General features: G+C 31.8%; 1 protein-coding gene across 5 annotated transcripts in view; it reads right to left on the reverse strand.

Moving 5' to 3' along the window:
• Positions 1 to 279: 279 nt before the first annotated feature.
• The window catches only part of LOC140058906 (uncharacterized), a 33,699-nt gene continuing 17,583 nt past the window's right edge, over positions 280 to 16,395 (reverse strand). For all 5 annotated transcript variants that reach the window (XM_072104695.1, XM_072104693.1, XM_072104696.1 and 2 more), the window contains 19 exons: positions 13,165 to 15,505; positions 9,524 to 9,772; positions 9,129 to 9,159; positions 8,461 to 8,612; positions 8,100 to 8,256; positions 7,460 to 7,547; positions 7,176 to 7,226; positions 6,351 to 6,409; positions 6,088 to 6,159; positions 5,597 to 5,665; positions 5,160 to 5,243; positions 4,732 to 4,811; positions 4,389 to 4,491; positions 3,728 to 3,865; positions 3,338 to 3,437; positions 3,005 to 3,132; positions 2,195 to 2,380; positions 1,690 to 1,787; positions 280 to 1,315 (listed from right to left, as the gene is read on the reverse strand). In XM_072104695.1, the coding sequence (XP_071960796.1) occupies positions 1,279 to 1,315; positions 1,690 to 1,787; positions 2,195 to 2,380; positions 3,005 to 3,132; positions 3,338 to 3,437; positions 3,728 to 3,865; positions 4,389 to 4,491; positions 4,732 to 4,811; positions 5,160 to 5,243; positions 5,597 to 5,665; positions 6,088 to 6,159; positions 6,351 to 6,409; positions 7,176 to 7,226; positions 7,460 to 7,547; positions 8,100 to 8,256; positions 8,461 to 8,612; positions 9,129 to 9,159; positions 9,524 to 9,772; positions 13,165 to 15,505 (4,223 nt within the window). In that variant the 3' untranslated portion in view covers positions 280 to 1,278. The remainder of the gene's footprint in view (positions 1,316 to 1,689; positions 1,788 to 2,194; positions 2,381 to 3,004; positions 3,133 to 3,337; positions 3,438 to 3,727; positions 3,866 to 4,388; positions 4,492 to 4,731; positions 4,812 to 5,159; positions 5,244 to 5,596; positions 5,666 to 6,087; positions 6,160 to 6,350; positions 6,410 to 7,175; positions 7,227 to 7,459; positions 7,548 to 8,099; positions 8,257 to 8,460; positions 8,613 to 9,128; positions 9,160 to 9,523; positions 9,773 to 13,164; positions 15,506 to 16,395) is intronic.

Genomic DNA, 16,395 nt, shown 5'->3' on the forward strand with positions numbered 1-16,395 from the left:
AGTTCTAGAGATGATGTTATATTCAACGAGCTGTCTAATCTGTAAAGGTCTGTCTACACTATCAAAATATTTTGACAAAATAGTGTGATGTGCCTAAATATGATGTCATATTTTTGTCACATAAAGTTTGATAGTTTAGACAAAGCTTTAGTGTGAGCTATCAAAAAAGAGATGTCACATTTTTCGCATTAAACAGAATGCAACAATTCAAAATCATGAAAAATTCAAATCAAATTTACTATATACTTGCATTTATTATATTAATAATCTCATCCTAGATATATAATATATAGAAAAATAATCATAGTTTTACATTTTTTTAAGTAGATAACTCAGGTAAGCAATTAAATGAAAATGTTACTATGCTTATTCATATTAATTACATTAAAAATAGACTCTATACATTTATAGTACCAGCTATTATCACAGCTATAAGCTTCTTATTTATATTCAGTAAAACTGATTAAATTGTACAAATTAGACATGGTTTCATGTCATAGCGTAAATATATATTGTACAGTACTATATTGTAAAAATATATTATATATTATACAAAAATGAAGTACTGTAAACATGGTAGAGAGTTATGTATACAGTTAATAAACAGTCAACCAATCAAATGATAGTATTGTATGCTAATCTATCACTGTAGCCAATCAAATTGCAGTATTCTAGTATATCACTGTACATACTCTAATACCATGGAGCTAATGTTATAGCTCCACGCTTCTACAAATTGCATTATACATTAATATTCCTATTGGTTCTCTAAAATCATAAAATATTAAAATAATACTAAAATAAAATGAATATATTTAAGAGTAAAAATTAAAATGAGTACATATTGTATAATCTTAAAAAAAAGTGATATTTAGCATTATTTTCAGTATCAAGGCCTTATAAAGTATTAAAGATATCTTGCATATATTAGTACTATGACTTGTATAGTGTACTGCCTGAAATACAGTGTATTATTAATATAGTATGCATAACGTATGTTAAAATAACGTAGATTTCTAAAGTGACGGAACGTACAGTAAATGCTTCCAGACTGTAAACATGATAAAAAGTCATGGAAGGCTTAAAATAGCACACATTAGTATTTATTTATTCGAATGAGGCACTTTTTTTTATTTGGGAGGAGCAGTTATTGGAAGAATTACTTTATCCTCTACAATGTTACTCCATACACAAAAGACTTTAAACAGATTTTAAATACCATATTATAATATGTATACATTGGTATATTTATTATTTATTTGTTGTATCTTCAATATGTTATAGACTAGTTGCACTGTGCATAGCATCTCTCCATCTACAAAAAATAATTAAAATATTATATTAACAACAATAGAATGGGAAATTGATGATTTTAAAAGGCAATGCGTACAGTATATATACCCAAATTATGTAAGCCACAGATTTTTTACCGTTTTCATAGTAAATATTTTAAATTTGAGGTTATGCAATGTATACATGTATTGCTATTAAAATTGATGTGACCAAAACATTTGTTGTTCCCATATGGATATGAAGATGTCATATCACTACCATATTTGGGCACAACAACTTTTTGTTTGTCAAACTAGTTTGTTAGTTTAGACAGAGCTTTCTAAAATATCTTGCTGATGCTATAACGAATCAAAAACATTATTTTATTAAAAAAAAACATTTTTTATAAAAACTTACTTTTCAGTCGCAACTTTACTCTCGGTTTTGAACATTCGAATCTGTCGGCCTTGATGGAATAACTGTAGTACAAGTCCAGGCTCTACACCTTCATAATACTAGAAACAACAAAATAAAAAAGTTTAGAAGCGAAAACATATTTAATGCAGTAAAGTACAATAGAGAAGCAGAATGAAAACGTGTATTTTGCCTTGAAATAATTATACTAATTGTTCAATATATTAATTATCATTTTGATATCATCATTGATTTTGTATCTGTGTGTTTTCTATATATTTATTTTAAGAACGCACCGTGTATGAGCGTGTGCCACTGTTGTAAAGGTGTAGCTTCAATAATCTTAGATCCATAAGTTTCCACTAAGTTACATACTCATAAATATGAAATATTAGATACTTCATTCAATCTTTTATTTCGGAAACTCTGGTCCAGAGAAAGTAAAAAATTACATATAAATGAAATAAAATAAACAAGACTGGTGATAAATACAATCTGTAATACGTACCTCTTTGATGACTTGAATGTCGTATCCTAACAGCGGCATACTCTCCAGCGCGGCAACGTCTTCGCTAGCCTTGTACGTGTACAGTACTTTATCTTTTATCACGTACCAATACTTCTTCCATTGTTTTTTAGCTCCTTTCTGGAACAGATAGCCACTCATTGTAATGTTGCACTCATTAGCAGCAACCTGGCGATAACAAAAACAAGATTAAAAGTTAAAAAAAATTATTATTACTACATAAACTTTCTAACCCCAAGAACCAGTAGGGCTAGAACAGGCACACCATAAGCCTTGTCCACACTATCAAACTTTATGTGACAACAAATGTGATGTGTTTATATATGGTAGTAATCATTATCATATCACATTTTTTTGACACATAAAGTCTGATAGTGTAGACAGAGCTTTAGATAGTGGTACACATTCCATGACACTAACACTATCAAACTAGTTTGACAAAAAAAAAGGGGATGTGATGCCCAAATAGTAAGTAGTAATATTCCCAAATATGGTAGTGATATGACATCATCATATCCATATATTGGCACAACAATTTTTTTGTCACATAAAGTTTGATCGTGTAGACAAGACTTTACACTCACTCACCAAACCTTATGTCACAAAAAAATCTGATGTGCCCATATATGGCCACGATGATGTCATATCACTACCATATTTGGGCACAACACATTTTTTCGTCACATAAAATTGATATTGACAGAACATTATACTGAAAGAAAATTCATGGCATGAATACATTTAACACACCTTTTAAACACAACATTTAAATCATGTATAGAATGTGTTTACCTCTTTGAGTGCAGATGGTCTTGACATCTTGCGGTTTGCTTTTAAGTTTTTCTTTTTTGGTACATGCTTTTTCTTTTTTATTGTTTTATTGATAACTTCATCTTCTTTATCTTCCTCATCGGGGCACTCTGTAAATAAAATGAAACAAATTAATTGGGATGATGATGATGGTAAAGTTGTGAATTTATCTCTTACTGATACTATTTTTTTTTCTCAAGAAACAAGCCCTTCCCATGATACATTAGATGTTTGTTTACAATAATTATGGTTAATTTTAGGTAAATAAAAGAAAAATTAACTAAATTAATTGGGATGGAAAGAAAGAAATCTAACCTTTTTGAAGAACAGAGTAACACTCGTCACAACATCTAGCCACTTTGCTTGAGAGGTATGACAGAGGTAGCTTGTTATCTGAGCAATTCCCACATACAACCTGTAAGAAATAAAAATAAAGTTATAATCTTATCAAAAAAACTACATTCTCATCATCTAATTCTCAGTGCTGTATCTCCATACATGACAACATTTTCTCGTGTCATAGGCAAATGCCATAATACAGTGTCACATATGTTCACAAGTGGTGCCTGTATTACAGAATGGTAGGTGAATAGATAGGATCTGATTCATGCTTTCACATGTGATGCTAAATCATGGAATTTGCCTATGATAGTAGACAAATAATTTCATTTCAGAAACATGACAAATGAATTTAAGCAGGCGTACCTTTCCACAGGCCCTACAGTGGTGCCTCCTCCATGTGATGGTGAACTCACAGGTACAGATCATACACATCGTCACACGCCCATCTGGAATCCACACCGGTGCCTTACGGCCAAGACTCATCAAATTGTTCTCGGTCATCTAAACAAAAATAACAAAATTATTCAATAATTATACTATAATATAGTTGTGAAAATATATGAAACATAGGATTTGTACCCAAGACTCTGGAATTAGCGGTCAAGCATATTAAGCTATTGTGCCACTACACTACTTCTAAATCTCAATATATATCTTGTAGATAGACTCTTTAAATTAGAAAGGGCAAGAAATGAATAACTTGACTCCAGCACACTGCAAAGATTACACTTATCTTCCTGGTGACTTTGTTGTAAATAATGCATTTCACGAGATAACCGGTAATGTGAGTGTACCTTACCAGTATACCGCCTGAAATACACTATTAACAACAAACATTATAGCGACAGACAACTTCATCAGCTCAGCAGAAATTCCAATTTTACATCTTAGCTCCGAAACTTATAAACAATCATTTAACTATATAGTGACAGACCTTTTGATAAGGTCACAGGCTTCTATAGGAAGAACCAAGGACTGGAACCCAGGACGTAGTAGTTAGTAAGCAAGTTGAGATTGTACTTACAACTGCATTAGGTCCCATCAGGTTGAATGAACTCTTTTTCTGAGCATAGTCTGTGATAGCTGTCATAAGGGCTTCTATCCATTCATCTCTTAGCTCTGGTGTACTGAAAAAAAAAACAACATCAATTTATAGAAACTTTATTTACTCGTATATATACCATTCTGAGATGAGTAGTAGTAATTAGTACAGTCTTTATTTTTAATTCATTTATAAGTAATTTTACTTTCTACATATTCCGAAATAAAAGATTGAATGAATATATTGATTATTGAACTTTATTTTATAACTTCCTGAATTATTATATTTGCTTTAAAAAGAAAACTAATATTACATTGATACATACCTCGCTGAGAGGGTGAACGACCTCTGTACGCTAATGATACTAAACTCATTTTGGAAGTCTTCTTGAACAGGTCTGCTGACCTAAAAAAAAAATATAAAACCACGAAATTATATTTTTAGTATTAATATTAGCATTATAGATAAAAATTAAAAAAAAATCCACCGTGATCACAAGACTAAAAAAAATGGTTCTTATGGATGTTGCCATTTGATTTTCTTTTATTTGATTTCCACAAATAATACATAATATATTTCTTTATAAATAATTAGTTAGTATAAATTAGTATATATTAGTATAAATGTGAATGGTGGTCAAAATAAGTAGACTTTAAGCAGACACCACCATTAGCATTTGAGAGTGGGCCAAAAGCACCTTAAATTGAAAGAAAGTTGATGACCGATTGGCTAGCTAGTCTAATTAAGTCTTACCTTCATTCCTGCTAAAGACAACTCATTGTTTAGTTTGAACTGGCCACTTGGATATGGTGTAGTATACAATAAACAGTCACTCATCTGTAAACAAATATTACCATATTAAAAACTTATTTTGTTGATTAATAATTAAAATTATAGTATATGTATAAAACTCTGTCTACACTATTAAACTAGTTTGACAAAATTTGTGTACCAAAATATGGTCGTGATATGCCTAAATATGTTAGTTATATGCCCAAATATGGTAGGGGTATGACATCATCATGTTCATATATGGGTACATCACATTCAGTTTTATATAAAGTTTGATGGCGTAGACAGAGCTAAAGCCAAAGTAAGTCTTAAATTCTGGCTTTTCAGAAAATTTAGACTTTTGGCCATCTTTATTTGGAAACTTGGGTGTGTAGAGATTTGAAATAAGAAAAACTTACTAAGTAGAACCTTCTCGGCTGCATCACCTTTCGCGACAGTTTTTGTAGAATTCCTTCCTTTTTGTAGATCTAAAGAAAACAAATTATTAATAAATAAATTATTATTACAATTTGGATATTTTTAATTAAATACTTTTGAATAAAAGAAGTTAAGTATCTAGACAAGTGCGTTGGTTTCAGTATCTATGGCGGTATGACCTTTACCCTACATCTTATTTCCTGCTAGCTGCCATCGTCGGTGATTATTTTATAAGTATATGCAAGGTATTAGTAGTAGCTACTTCCTTTAGTTTACCCTCTGGGCCAGAAACAGGAAAACACAAAGCATGGCTGGGTATAGCGTGAATCATACCCAACGTTAACATGTTCGAAATCTAATCAATTAAGTAATTCACACTTATTTCAAAATGTTCACGCAAATAAATAAAATCCATTGATTACTGTAAAGACACAGAGCACATTAAACATTATAATTTGAACTTTGAACTCACCCTTCCTGGTTTCACTATCTCATGATTTCCCATAAGGCTGTGCTGTATTTGAAGTAACTTTTCAAAATTGTCCTATAAGAGAAATACAATTTATGAATATATTAAGTTATATGTTTCGAGCATTTCGATTTTTAGGTGAAAGCTGATTGGTTTTTTGCCTTTTTATTAACCAGAGCAGCTGAACACCTTGAGTATAAATATGTATAACAATGTCATCATAATGTAGTTAGTATTGTGAAGAATTAGTCATTTGAAATACTTACACCTTGTCTCATAGTCTCATTTGCATGGTTGGCTACCTCACTCACAATTTTAAGTGCGGCTGTAAAACAATAAATTAAATCAATACATTTTAAAAATAAAAGGACAAACTAGGTATACTGAAGTTGTATATTTAATTTATGGTATATGAAAGTAGAACTCGTATAAGAGGATATTTAAGGGATACAAGAGAGTGTCCTCTTAATAGAGATGTCTCCTAAATAGTGTAGTGTTATTCATTGCCACTTATTTGTGTCACAGAAAAGTGTCCTCTTAATAGAGATGTCTCCTAAATAGTGTAGTGTTATTCATTGCCACTTATTTGTGTCACAGAAAAGTGTCCTCTTAATAGGGGTGTCTCCTAAATAGTGTAGTGTTAAACTATTGCCACTTATTCGTGTCACAGAAAGGTGTCCTCTTAATAGAGATGTCTCCTAAATAGTGTAGTGTTAAACCATTGCCACTTATTTGTGTCACAGAAAGGTATCCTCTTAATAGAGATGTCTCCTAAATAGTGTAGTGTTATTCATTGCCACTTATTTGTGTCACAGAAAAGTGTCCTCTTAATAGGGGTGTCTTAAAGGAATTCTGCTATTGTTGTAGATTGATAACAAACGAAGTAGTTTTTTCTTTAAAGCTCTGTTTACACTATCAAACTAGTTTAACAAAAAGTGTGATGTGCTCGAATATGGTAGAGATATGCCCAAATATGGCAGTAATATGACATTATCATTTCCATATAATGGGCACATCACATTTTGTTGTCACATGATAGTGTAGACAGAGCTTTAGTTTTTCAGCATCTAAATTTGAATCAGTAACCTTACCTTCTGTATCAGCAAAGTCATTGCTGGCTGGGTTCAATTTCTTGAGGTAGTCTGCAAAGAGAAAAATTCAACTTAGTTAAAATATAATCATTATGAAAGTTTACACTGTATTTTAAGTTTAATAAAAGGTTGGCGAGTGGGGTAAAAATAACTACATCCAACAGACATACTATATAGTGTACTGCACACACACACACATATATATATATGTATACAGCATTATCACATAATAAGTAATGTTACAAAGTTTTGTGCGTCAAATCTTGCACAAAGATTGCACATACCTGTTAGAAGCAACTTATACTGTGGTATCCTCTGTATCGGTTTCAGCATGTAGTGCTTGACAGCAAGATGCATACAACGTGGGCTAGCCTGTAACAAAACACTATTATTAATAATTCACATCATAATTTATGTAGCCTGTATGCTTTAATGCCTAAACACCAGCAGACCTTGACTACTCTTTGAACTAGGATGCTTAGGTCTTGGAGGCATATATCAAAGACTGAGGCTTAAGAAACCTTTAAAAATGTAAGTGTATGATTAAGTGGATTAACAGTTTAAAAAGAAATTCATATCTGGGTCTAGCAAGTCCTAGGGCTTGAAATAAACAAAGAGGATTTACTAAGAAAAATGGGTAACTTGCATTATAAACTTTTTTCAAAAATGTTTTTACAATGTTATATGAAAGAAAAAAAGAAAGATGCTTTATTTTAAACCTAGTTAAAATTTGCTTGATTCGATTTTTTGACTATTCTTAAAGTGACTCATGTGTATTGTAAAAAATGGGAGATTGAGGATTGGTTTTAACATGAAAAATGGCAGAAAATAGTAGGGATAATTTGTTTGCCAATTGTAGAAGTAAAATATTTATAAATGTTATATCATAATAAATTATGATAATAATATCTATGACTATCTTACCTCAAAATCCCTGACAACTTGCCCGAAGTAAGAATACTTATTACACGCTTCGTCAAAGATTGTACCAAGTCTCTCAAAGTCGCGGAAGTAAGATGTATAAAGCTTCAGATAAGGACCCTTCTTGAGAAAGATATCGGCTAATTTTGGATTCTCATCCCTGAAAAATTGATCACAAAGAATATTAATAATTCAGAAACTAATAATAAATTCATAATTATTTATTTAAACATAATGTGAGCTGTTAAACATTTTTTGAAATATGGATATTATAAACATATGGCTTTTTTCCACAGGTTGTTTCCAAACCTACATGTATTTCACATAACTAAATACATAACTTTAGTATTAAGATGTTTTTTACCATTCTTCAATTCTTTTGTCGAGATCTTCCAGTAATGTTTCATTAAACATCTGAAGCTGCGGAAGCTGTCCAAGAATTTGATCAAGAATTTTTTCGTCAATCACCGGTCTGGACGTGTTGAAGCTGGCGTGCTCTATAGCAGATCGGAAATCCTTCAAAAACAAATTTATATTAAAATTATGAAATATATTTACTATGTGTTCTACTGTATGTACAATTAATAATTTTCTTCATATTCCCCAATTTTGTCCAAGTACTCTCACTTGCACTGATAAAGAGCTAGTGTTGTCCTAAAGCTCTGCTAATTTTTCTGGCTTTATTACTTTATCGTTTTTATTTAGCTTTTTGCTTATTTTATTTTGTATCTCCATTGAGACCAAACCATTGATCATACCCATAGCATTGTAATTTTTCAGTAATTTGCCTTTTAATGAAAATAATAATTGTATATATATAGGAAAGTCTTTTTCCTATATTTATGACATAAATAATGGCAAATTTGCGTGCATTCCAATGTTTGGATTATATACACTATACTTTCATATCCATATTACATTGCAATATAATTGTAAACAAAGTTTAAGTAATAAAGAATACTGTGCACATTAAATAAGTAATAAATAGAATCAGTATCTGCGATATCCGAATTGATAAAATATAATATTTACCTCATTTAATAACTTCAAGACATCAACAAATCTGCAGAATAGTAAGAAATATAACTGTGAATATTTTTATGTAAAATATAATAATGTTTTAGTAAAATGTTATTTATTAGTCACTGTTACATAACATTGATAAGATACCACCTAATAAACTAATGCTGGTAGTAAAAAGGATGCTTTAAACTTTAATATTGATTTTTTTATATTAAACTCGGAAATTGTTTTTAGTTTTTATAGTGTTTGCTGTTAAAAATAGAAATAAAGTATCTACTTAGTAACATAAGCTAATAATAGGAAAAATTATATATATCACATATTTTATAGTATATTCATTATTATGTGAAATTTTTTTTTTTTTTGCTGAAAAATGTTGTCAGATAAAAGATGAAAACACTTACACTCTTTCCGAATCACGAATTTCGTTTGCGACAAGTAAAACTTTGCGTTTGTGTTCTGGCGTCATTTCTACATCCTCTCGCGGCATTTGTTTACCCGATGACGTCAGTTCACTGATTGGTTCATAATTTCTGTAGCCTTCGCTTTCTTCGCCCGACAACGATCCACCTTCTTCATCTTCGTCGCCGCTACTTTCTGTGAAGTCTGCACATCCACACTTTCCATCTTCATTCGGGGTGTGACTGCATGCTCTGTAAGTAAAAAAAGTTCATTTTTATTAAGGTATCTTTATTACAACTCTTTACTTGTTTATCTTTTAACTTATATATATTGTATGTCATTGTATTTTTATGTGAGCAATTGTGCCTGTCATGAATTTCCGCAAGGACCGAATAAATCTGAATCTGTTAGATATAGCTATGTGATCAAGTAAAACTACGGTGTTTACTGCATGCTTTATATAAAGTAAACAAAACTATCATATTATATTTGTTGGGAAGCTTAGATATAATATCAAGCCAATTTTTGTTGTTGACATTTTTACACAAAATGTTTAGATTTAGTAACTGCATGTTTGTTTTCTTAAAATGTATTCTTTTAAAGATGATAAAAAACCATTATGTTAATCACAGATAACATTTATTTGGTTTAAATTATAGTCACCAGGGAAAGAGATTAGTAAATTCAATGGATTTGGATGATATATGTATGGGCTAATCCATACGGTGTGTCTAATCTTTGTACTTTTAGAACTAAACTTAAATTATGAAGTCTCAACTTAAGTCTCCATGCTTAAACATAACAAAGACATTAATTACAATGTCTAACAAACCAGGATTAAATAAATGCTTAAACATTCAACAGCTGGTCAGCACTGACCAGAGCTGACCACTTGAAAACAATTTAAGCCCAGCACCAGTCTTTACTATTCAAGGTCTTTTAATTTATTTTCTAATCTATTTAGAATTGATTACATAATGTTACATAATACTGCAACAGATTCTGAGCATATTTACTATTCATTGATATCACAATGCTATTCAAGGCTATATCTTTGTTAGCTGTTGAATAGCTTTGAATTCTGGGTGGTGGTGGTGGTGAAACTAAAGACAAATGGCTGTAAGCAATTACTCTGTTACTAATTAATATTTGTAATTAGGTGTATAAACTATTCTAATTCAGAGACTGAAATGATTTTAAAGACAATTTATTTATAATAAAGCTGTGATTACTGTATAATTAAGCTACTGGATAAAACACTTAACTTTTTAAATAACGGGCACGATTAGCTAATTTAAAAGTATATTTCTTCTGAATGTGTTTTTTAAGTTTAAAAAATGTGGGACCTTTCAGACCTAACAAAAAAAGTTTTGGGAATGTTTTTTAGATTTCAGAAAAAAAATTTAATATATAAGAAAATGGAGGACAAAATACATTTTAAAATTGTAAATATAATATCACAAAAAAAAAAATGTGACTACAAAGAATATTATTACTACCTTCTCCACTCGGCAATCCCTCCACTCACTGCCAATGGCCAATCACTTTTGAATAACTTACTGATTAAATACAAATACTAATATATACTATCTTACTATGCATTACACCTTATTATAGTAGAGAGTGTTTTTTAAATGTCAAAGAAGTTAATTTATATATGTTTTTAGTTTAAAATTTAATAATGATTTAACTAAGTAACAGATATAATTTTGATATATTAGGTTTCTTTATAAAAACTAATACAATCCAATAAAATGGTTAGTACACTCTGCTTACACTTGGTTGGGTTAAACAATGTAAAAACATTCTACAAATTCTTAACTACTTATTAAGTCCTACAACTTTTTTAAATACAAACTATTACAATAAAAACCAACTGACCTCCTGACCAAGGATCTCCTGACAAATGCTTAGCTGAATGCTAACCCTGTTAATGCAGCCGACTCCAGCTCTTAAATGATACTCTACAATCCTGCCTGCCAGCATGGCCAAGCTGACTGATTATGTAATGTTACATAACACACAAACAGGATGGATGATAATCAGTTGTTACCACTGATTACCATTCATGCATACATAAGTGTATAATTTATTCATGGATTCTACTGTGTATTTTACTCTGGGTTGTACCATTATATTTAAAATGTGCCAATAGGATTGTGATTGTGTGGGAGGGTTAGGGCATTCAACATTACCATAACAAAAAGATAAAATCAAATAATGTAAATAACAATACAGTCAATTCTACCAGATAAGATAAGATAAATTTATTGAACAGACTTTCCTTTAAAAATCAAAAAATTAAATAAAACAATTTCCAAATACTAGACTTTCGTGAAAACCAGACATACTGTACTTGGCCAGTCTAAAGTTGTCCGGTATTGGGAGAGTTGACAACACAATCTATAGCACCAAATCTAATTCACTTAAACTACTTATGATGATTTTGTGAGAATAATAAATTGAATTGAATTAAAAAGAAATGCAATCATAAAATGCAAAGAGTATGTTATCTAAAAAATGATAATTACTGTCATTATTGTTAATTATTGTTCTAATAGTTAGTAATTGTCTACAGAGATACGTCAATCATTATATTGTACATTCACTTTTATTTTCTTAAATTGAGCTGTAATGCATTTCAATATCAAAATTATAGATAGAGTAAAATTTGAGTACAAACTCTATGGTGATTAAAGTACAAACAACTTGCTTGCTTCTTGTCTATGTGTGGTGCATAGAGAGGTATACATCTAATATGAAAGTAAATAATACACAAATATGCCTAGAGCTGAGAATGAAGTTTCACATAAGCTTAGTATGGTATTTCAAAAAACACTAGCCAACATTGTTGAGAATTCTAATTCAAACTTCAAGCTGCTACCAAAGTCAGCGATATCTATGCCCATGAAACCAACATTATTTTAAGGTAAGCAACTAAGCCTGAATGAGAAGTCTAACTCTGTGAAATTACACTGACGACAATCATGAATTGTATAGACATATTGCTAATATCCCTAGCACTTCACAACATAGATACAATATTTGAACCATAGAGTAATCTTTAATCCATGTTTGAAACCAACCTGGTGACTGCAACCAACATTTTTAAAGATATTATGCAATTTCCCTAAAAATGTGATGATGTTTTCACTCACCCAAAAACACTAAGTAGAGACTCACTAAAGTCCTCCAGACACAAACTTACTGTCCAATCATCCAACATTGTTTAACAATTTTTAGAATAATATTTATGAGATAGTGTAAATTCTTCCTTTTCTATTGAAACTGAAACTAGTACTTCAATGTATAAATATAACACTTGATAAATAAATTTGGTTGTTAATATATATAACTACTTTGATATTCATGAATTTTACTGATGTTAAATTAAAATTATTGTATAATTGAATATCGTATATCCTCTGGTGTAATCCCACCACAACCCTAGAACATTGGGCCGACTTTGGGGGCGGGGGGAATATACCCAGGGAAACATTTTTTTTCCAAATACTGTATCCTTTATTGATGTTAGTCAACTCATTTAATTTCGTTCCATTGCACTATTTTGAAACATTTTATGAATAAAAAGTGAGCTAGAAAAACAGAAATTGTGATTTGGTTAAAAAAATAAATAAATTACCTTGGCACAGAATAGATATTCAACTTTGACATGTCCTCATATCCGTCCTGTTGCTCCGCATCCAATTGGTCACCAGTCAACGTGTCAGGTTTATCATCCGTCATTGGTACAGAACGTGTTCCAAGAACAGGTGAAACATGTTTGGGTTTCCTGTTTACATCTGGTGACGACGCGGCCATTTGATTAACGTAAATTTTTTCATCAACGTTTGTGTCCAAAGGTTTAATATCAGGCAACACGTAATCATCACTCAAACCGCTGTTTCTTTGTCCGTCTGCGGAGTTCCGATTCTCATTAGAAAGAAGACTCCCTCTACCGGAACTGCCGCTGTTATCGCGACTTAGTGGAGACTTCAACTGTTCAACAGTTGAATTTTCAAGTACTTCCAAGTTTTTGCTTTCAGTTACTTCTGATCCGGCAGAAGAGTCTTGTATTTCCACTGATGTTCTTGCAGTCATTTTTGAGGAATCTATTACACCAGATGGAAAAGAGAATGTATGCATGTCCGAAAGAACCATATGTGGTGTCGAAGGTTGTCTGGAGTCGGTTGCTGCTTCCTCAGATTTCTTACTTTTTTGTGTACCTTTGCGATTCTTATCAACCACTGCATACGTGGTGTTTGCAACTAAAGAATATGATTTATCTTTTGCCAAACTGGATGCATCACATGATTTACTCTTTGATGGTGGGGGAGGGGCTGGTCGCCGAGGTTTAGGTAACGACCCTTGGCTATGTTGTTTTATAGTCCTTTTACTGGAATCAGATTTTCCATTTATTTCATTCTTACTAGTTAAGTTTTCCAAAGTTGTTGAGGCATCTTGCTGTACTCTTATCTCAGGACTAGATGGAACATTAAATTTCTCTGTTGAAGTCCTTTCTTCAGATTTGCTCCGACTCTTTCGAGGGGGCGCTATAAGCGTTGGCGACGACTCTGATTCAATATGTTTACCTAGTAACTCTGCAGGAACAACTGGGTTAATAGTTTTGGAACGTCCCTTTTTATTTTTTCGTTTTGGAGGTTTTGGTTTTAGAGGAGGTTTTGAATTCTCCAACGGTGTTGATAATTCTGCATCAAGAGCAGAATTTGCAGAAATTGCTCTTTGTCTTTTGAAAGATTCACTGATAGTCTTTGACTTCTTCTTTTTTACCGAAACAATTTTTTCTTTTCGTCTAGCAACCGGGCTGTTGGAAGATGTTCGGTTGGACGATCTAGCTGATTCAGGCGATGAAATGTCTTTACCGTATTTATCAACCTTTTTCTGGCGTCGAACAGGAGTTGGTCGGATATTACTATAAGGTCTTTCAGGATCAACTACGCAGTTATGATTATTTTCCAGCATTTGTGTATCTGTTGGTAGAGTATGCAAGTTTTCAACTTGCTTTAATTTCTTTTGTGTGACTTTAATTTGCAACATTTGATTATCACATTTCAACGATTCTGAACGTCCCATTTGGTTCTGCTGTTTCGCTGTTGACATTTGTTTGTCACATGGTAGTGAATCCGAGTGTCTCACTTTATTTTGTTTCTTTTCTGGAAGTTTCGGACTAGAAGTTTTTGGTTTGGTAACATTTTTCTTTTTTTCTTTTGCTTTGGCAGCTTTCTCTTCAAAACTTTTAGTTCGACGTGGAGGAGGAACCGGAAGTTTATTGGACGGATCTTGTGAGACACGCTTGGAAGACGAACATTGGTTTGCAAACTCACATCCTGGTTCTAAATTCTCATAGACATTGTCGTCATCAAGACTAAAATCAACATTTGCATAAGGGCGTTCATCACACCTGTGTACAGCGCAGGTGTCCATATCAGTAACATTACCATATGCATGATGGTCATCACACCTGTGTACAGTACAGGTGTGCATATCGGTAACATTACCGTATGCATGATGTTCATCACACCTGCGTACAGCAGCGCAGGTGTTCATATCGGTAACATTTCCATATGCATGTTCTGATAGTTCAATTTTTGGAAAACAATCATTTTTCCCATCATTATTTATGTCCTCGCTTTTTCTCTCACTATCTATTGCATGAGGTTCAACCCCATTCTTTCCTTTATCAACTTTTTTCTTTCCATCTATCTCTTCTATTTCTGCTATAATCACTGTATTTCTTCCTTCATTTTTCAAGTTGGTAAAATCCGTCGTGTCGGAAGATGATTCAATGAACATCGACTGTGTTGTACGTTCATCGTTGTCGCCCGCGACCCGTGCCAAGGTTGACGGATTAGAGTAATTTACAGGAGTTGTTTTGAAGTCTGCGGAGCGTATTCGATTTAGAATAAACTTTGAAATTGTTGGTTTTGGTTTTATTGGTGGTTTTGTCTGATTCACTGAAACATCTAAAAAGAATAATAAAACAGTTAGTTTAGCAAATGTAACACTATCTAAAGACAGGCCAGTGGAAGGAAAATAGTATTTTAAATTGGAAAAAGTTGTTAATAGTAGAAAACAAAAACAAAAAATCAAATTGAAGAGGAAAAATAGTTATAGAAGGGAACTGAAGAAGATTAAGATCATTATTATTATGGTTTGCAGGGCGAAATCAAATGTTATATCAAGTTTGCGTCGTGAGGTCAATTTCCCGATTGATCGTAATCAAAACGGTACTGGGTATGGTCTACTAGTTTTCCTGCTCCCAACCAGTACATCCATTCATAGAAGCTTTGATGAAGTAAGCCTACCTGGTGGTAACTATAGAACGGTTCCGAGATAAGTTTCTCAACAGTTTTTTTCAGAACTAATATACGTGGTGTACCGCAAACTTGATATCAACATATTATGAATTTATGCTAAATCCTCAATTAATTTGCCTATTCATTAAAATTGGGTTTTAATAATACATTTTTTATACAATTCATTAAATGGACCTCAATTTCTAAACATTCTTTCTATACATCAGAGGTTTTTTTTAATCAGAAAACAAATATTTGTGATCAATACACACAAGCAGGAACCAATTTCAAAATCCTTACTATAATGCATGACAGAATAAATAAGTAAAAGTTACATAACACTACAATCAAAATAAGCTTCATTTCAATGCCCATCTGCTGTGAACAAGATTACAAGGGTTTACAATAATAGAGGGATTCCAATATGCAAATGAGCTGTTACATAATCAGATAAGATAAATTGTTTTTACTGACCATTTTGAATTGATTTATTCCATTGCCACACAAAAAAAATTACAGAAAAATGTTTTGTAACGTTTAACGGTTATTTTATTATT

The sequence above is a fragment of the Antedon mediterranea genome, chromosome 9 (assembly GCF_964355755.1).
Source record: "Antedon mediterranea chromosome 9, ecAntMedi1.1, whole genome shotgun sequence".
Taxonomy (NCBI): Eukaryota; Metazoa; Echinodermata; class Crinoidea; order Comatulida; family Antedonidae; genus Antedon; species Antedon mediterranea.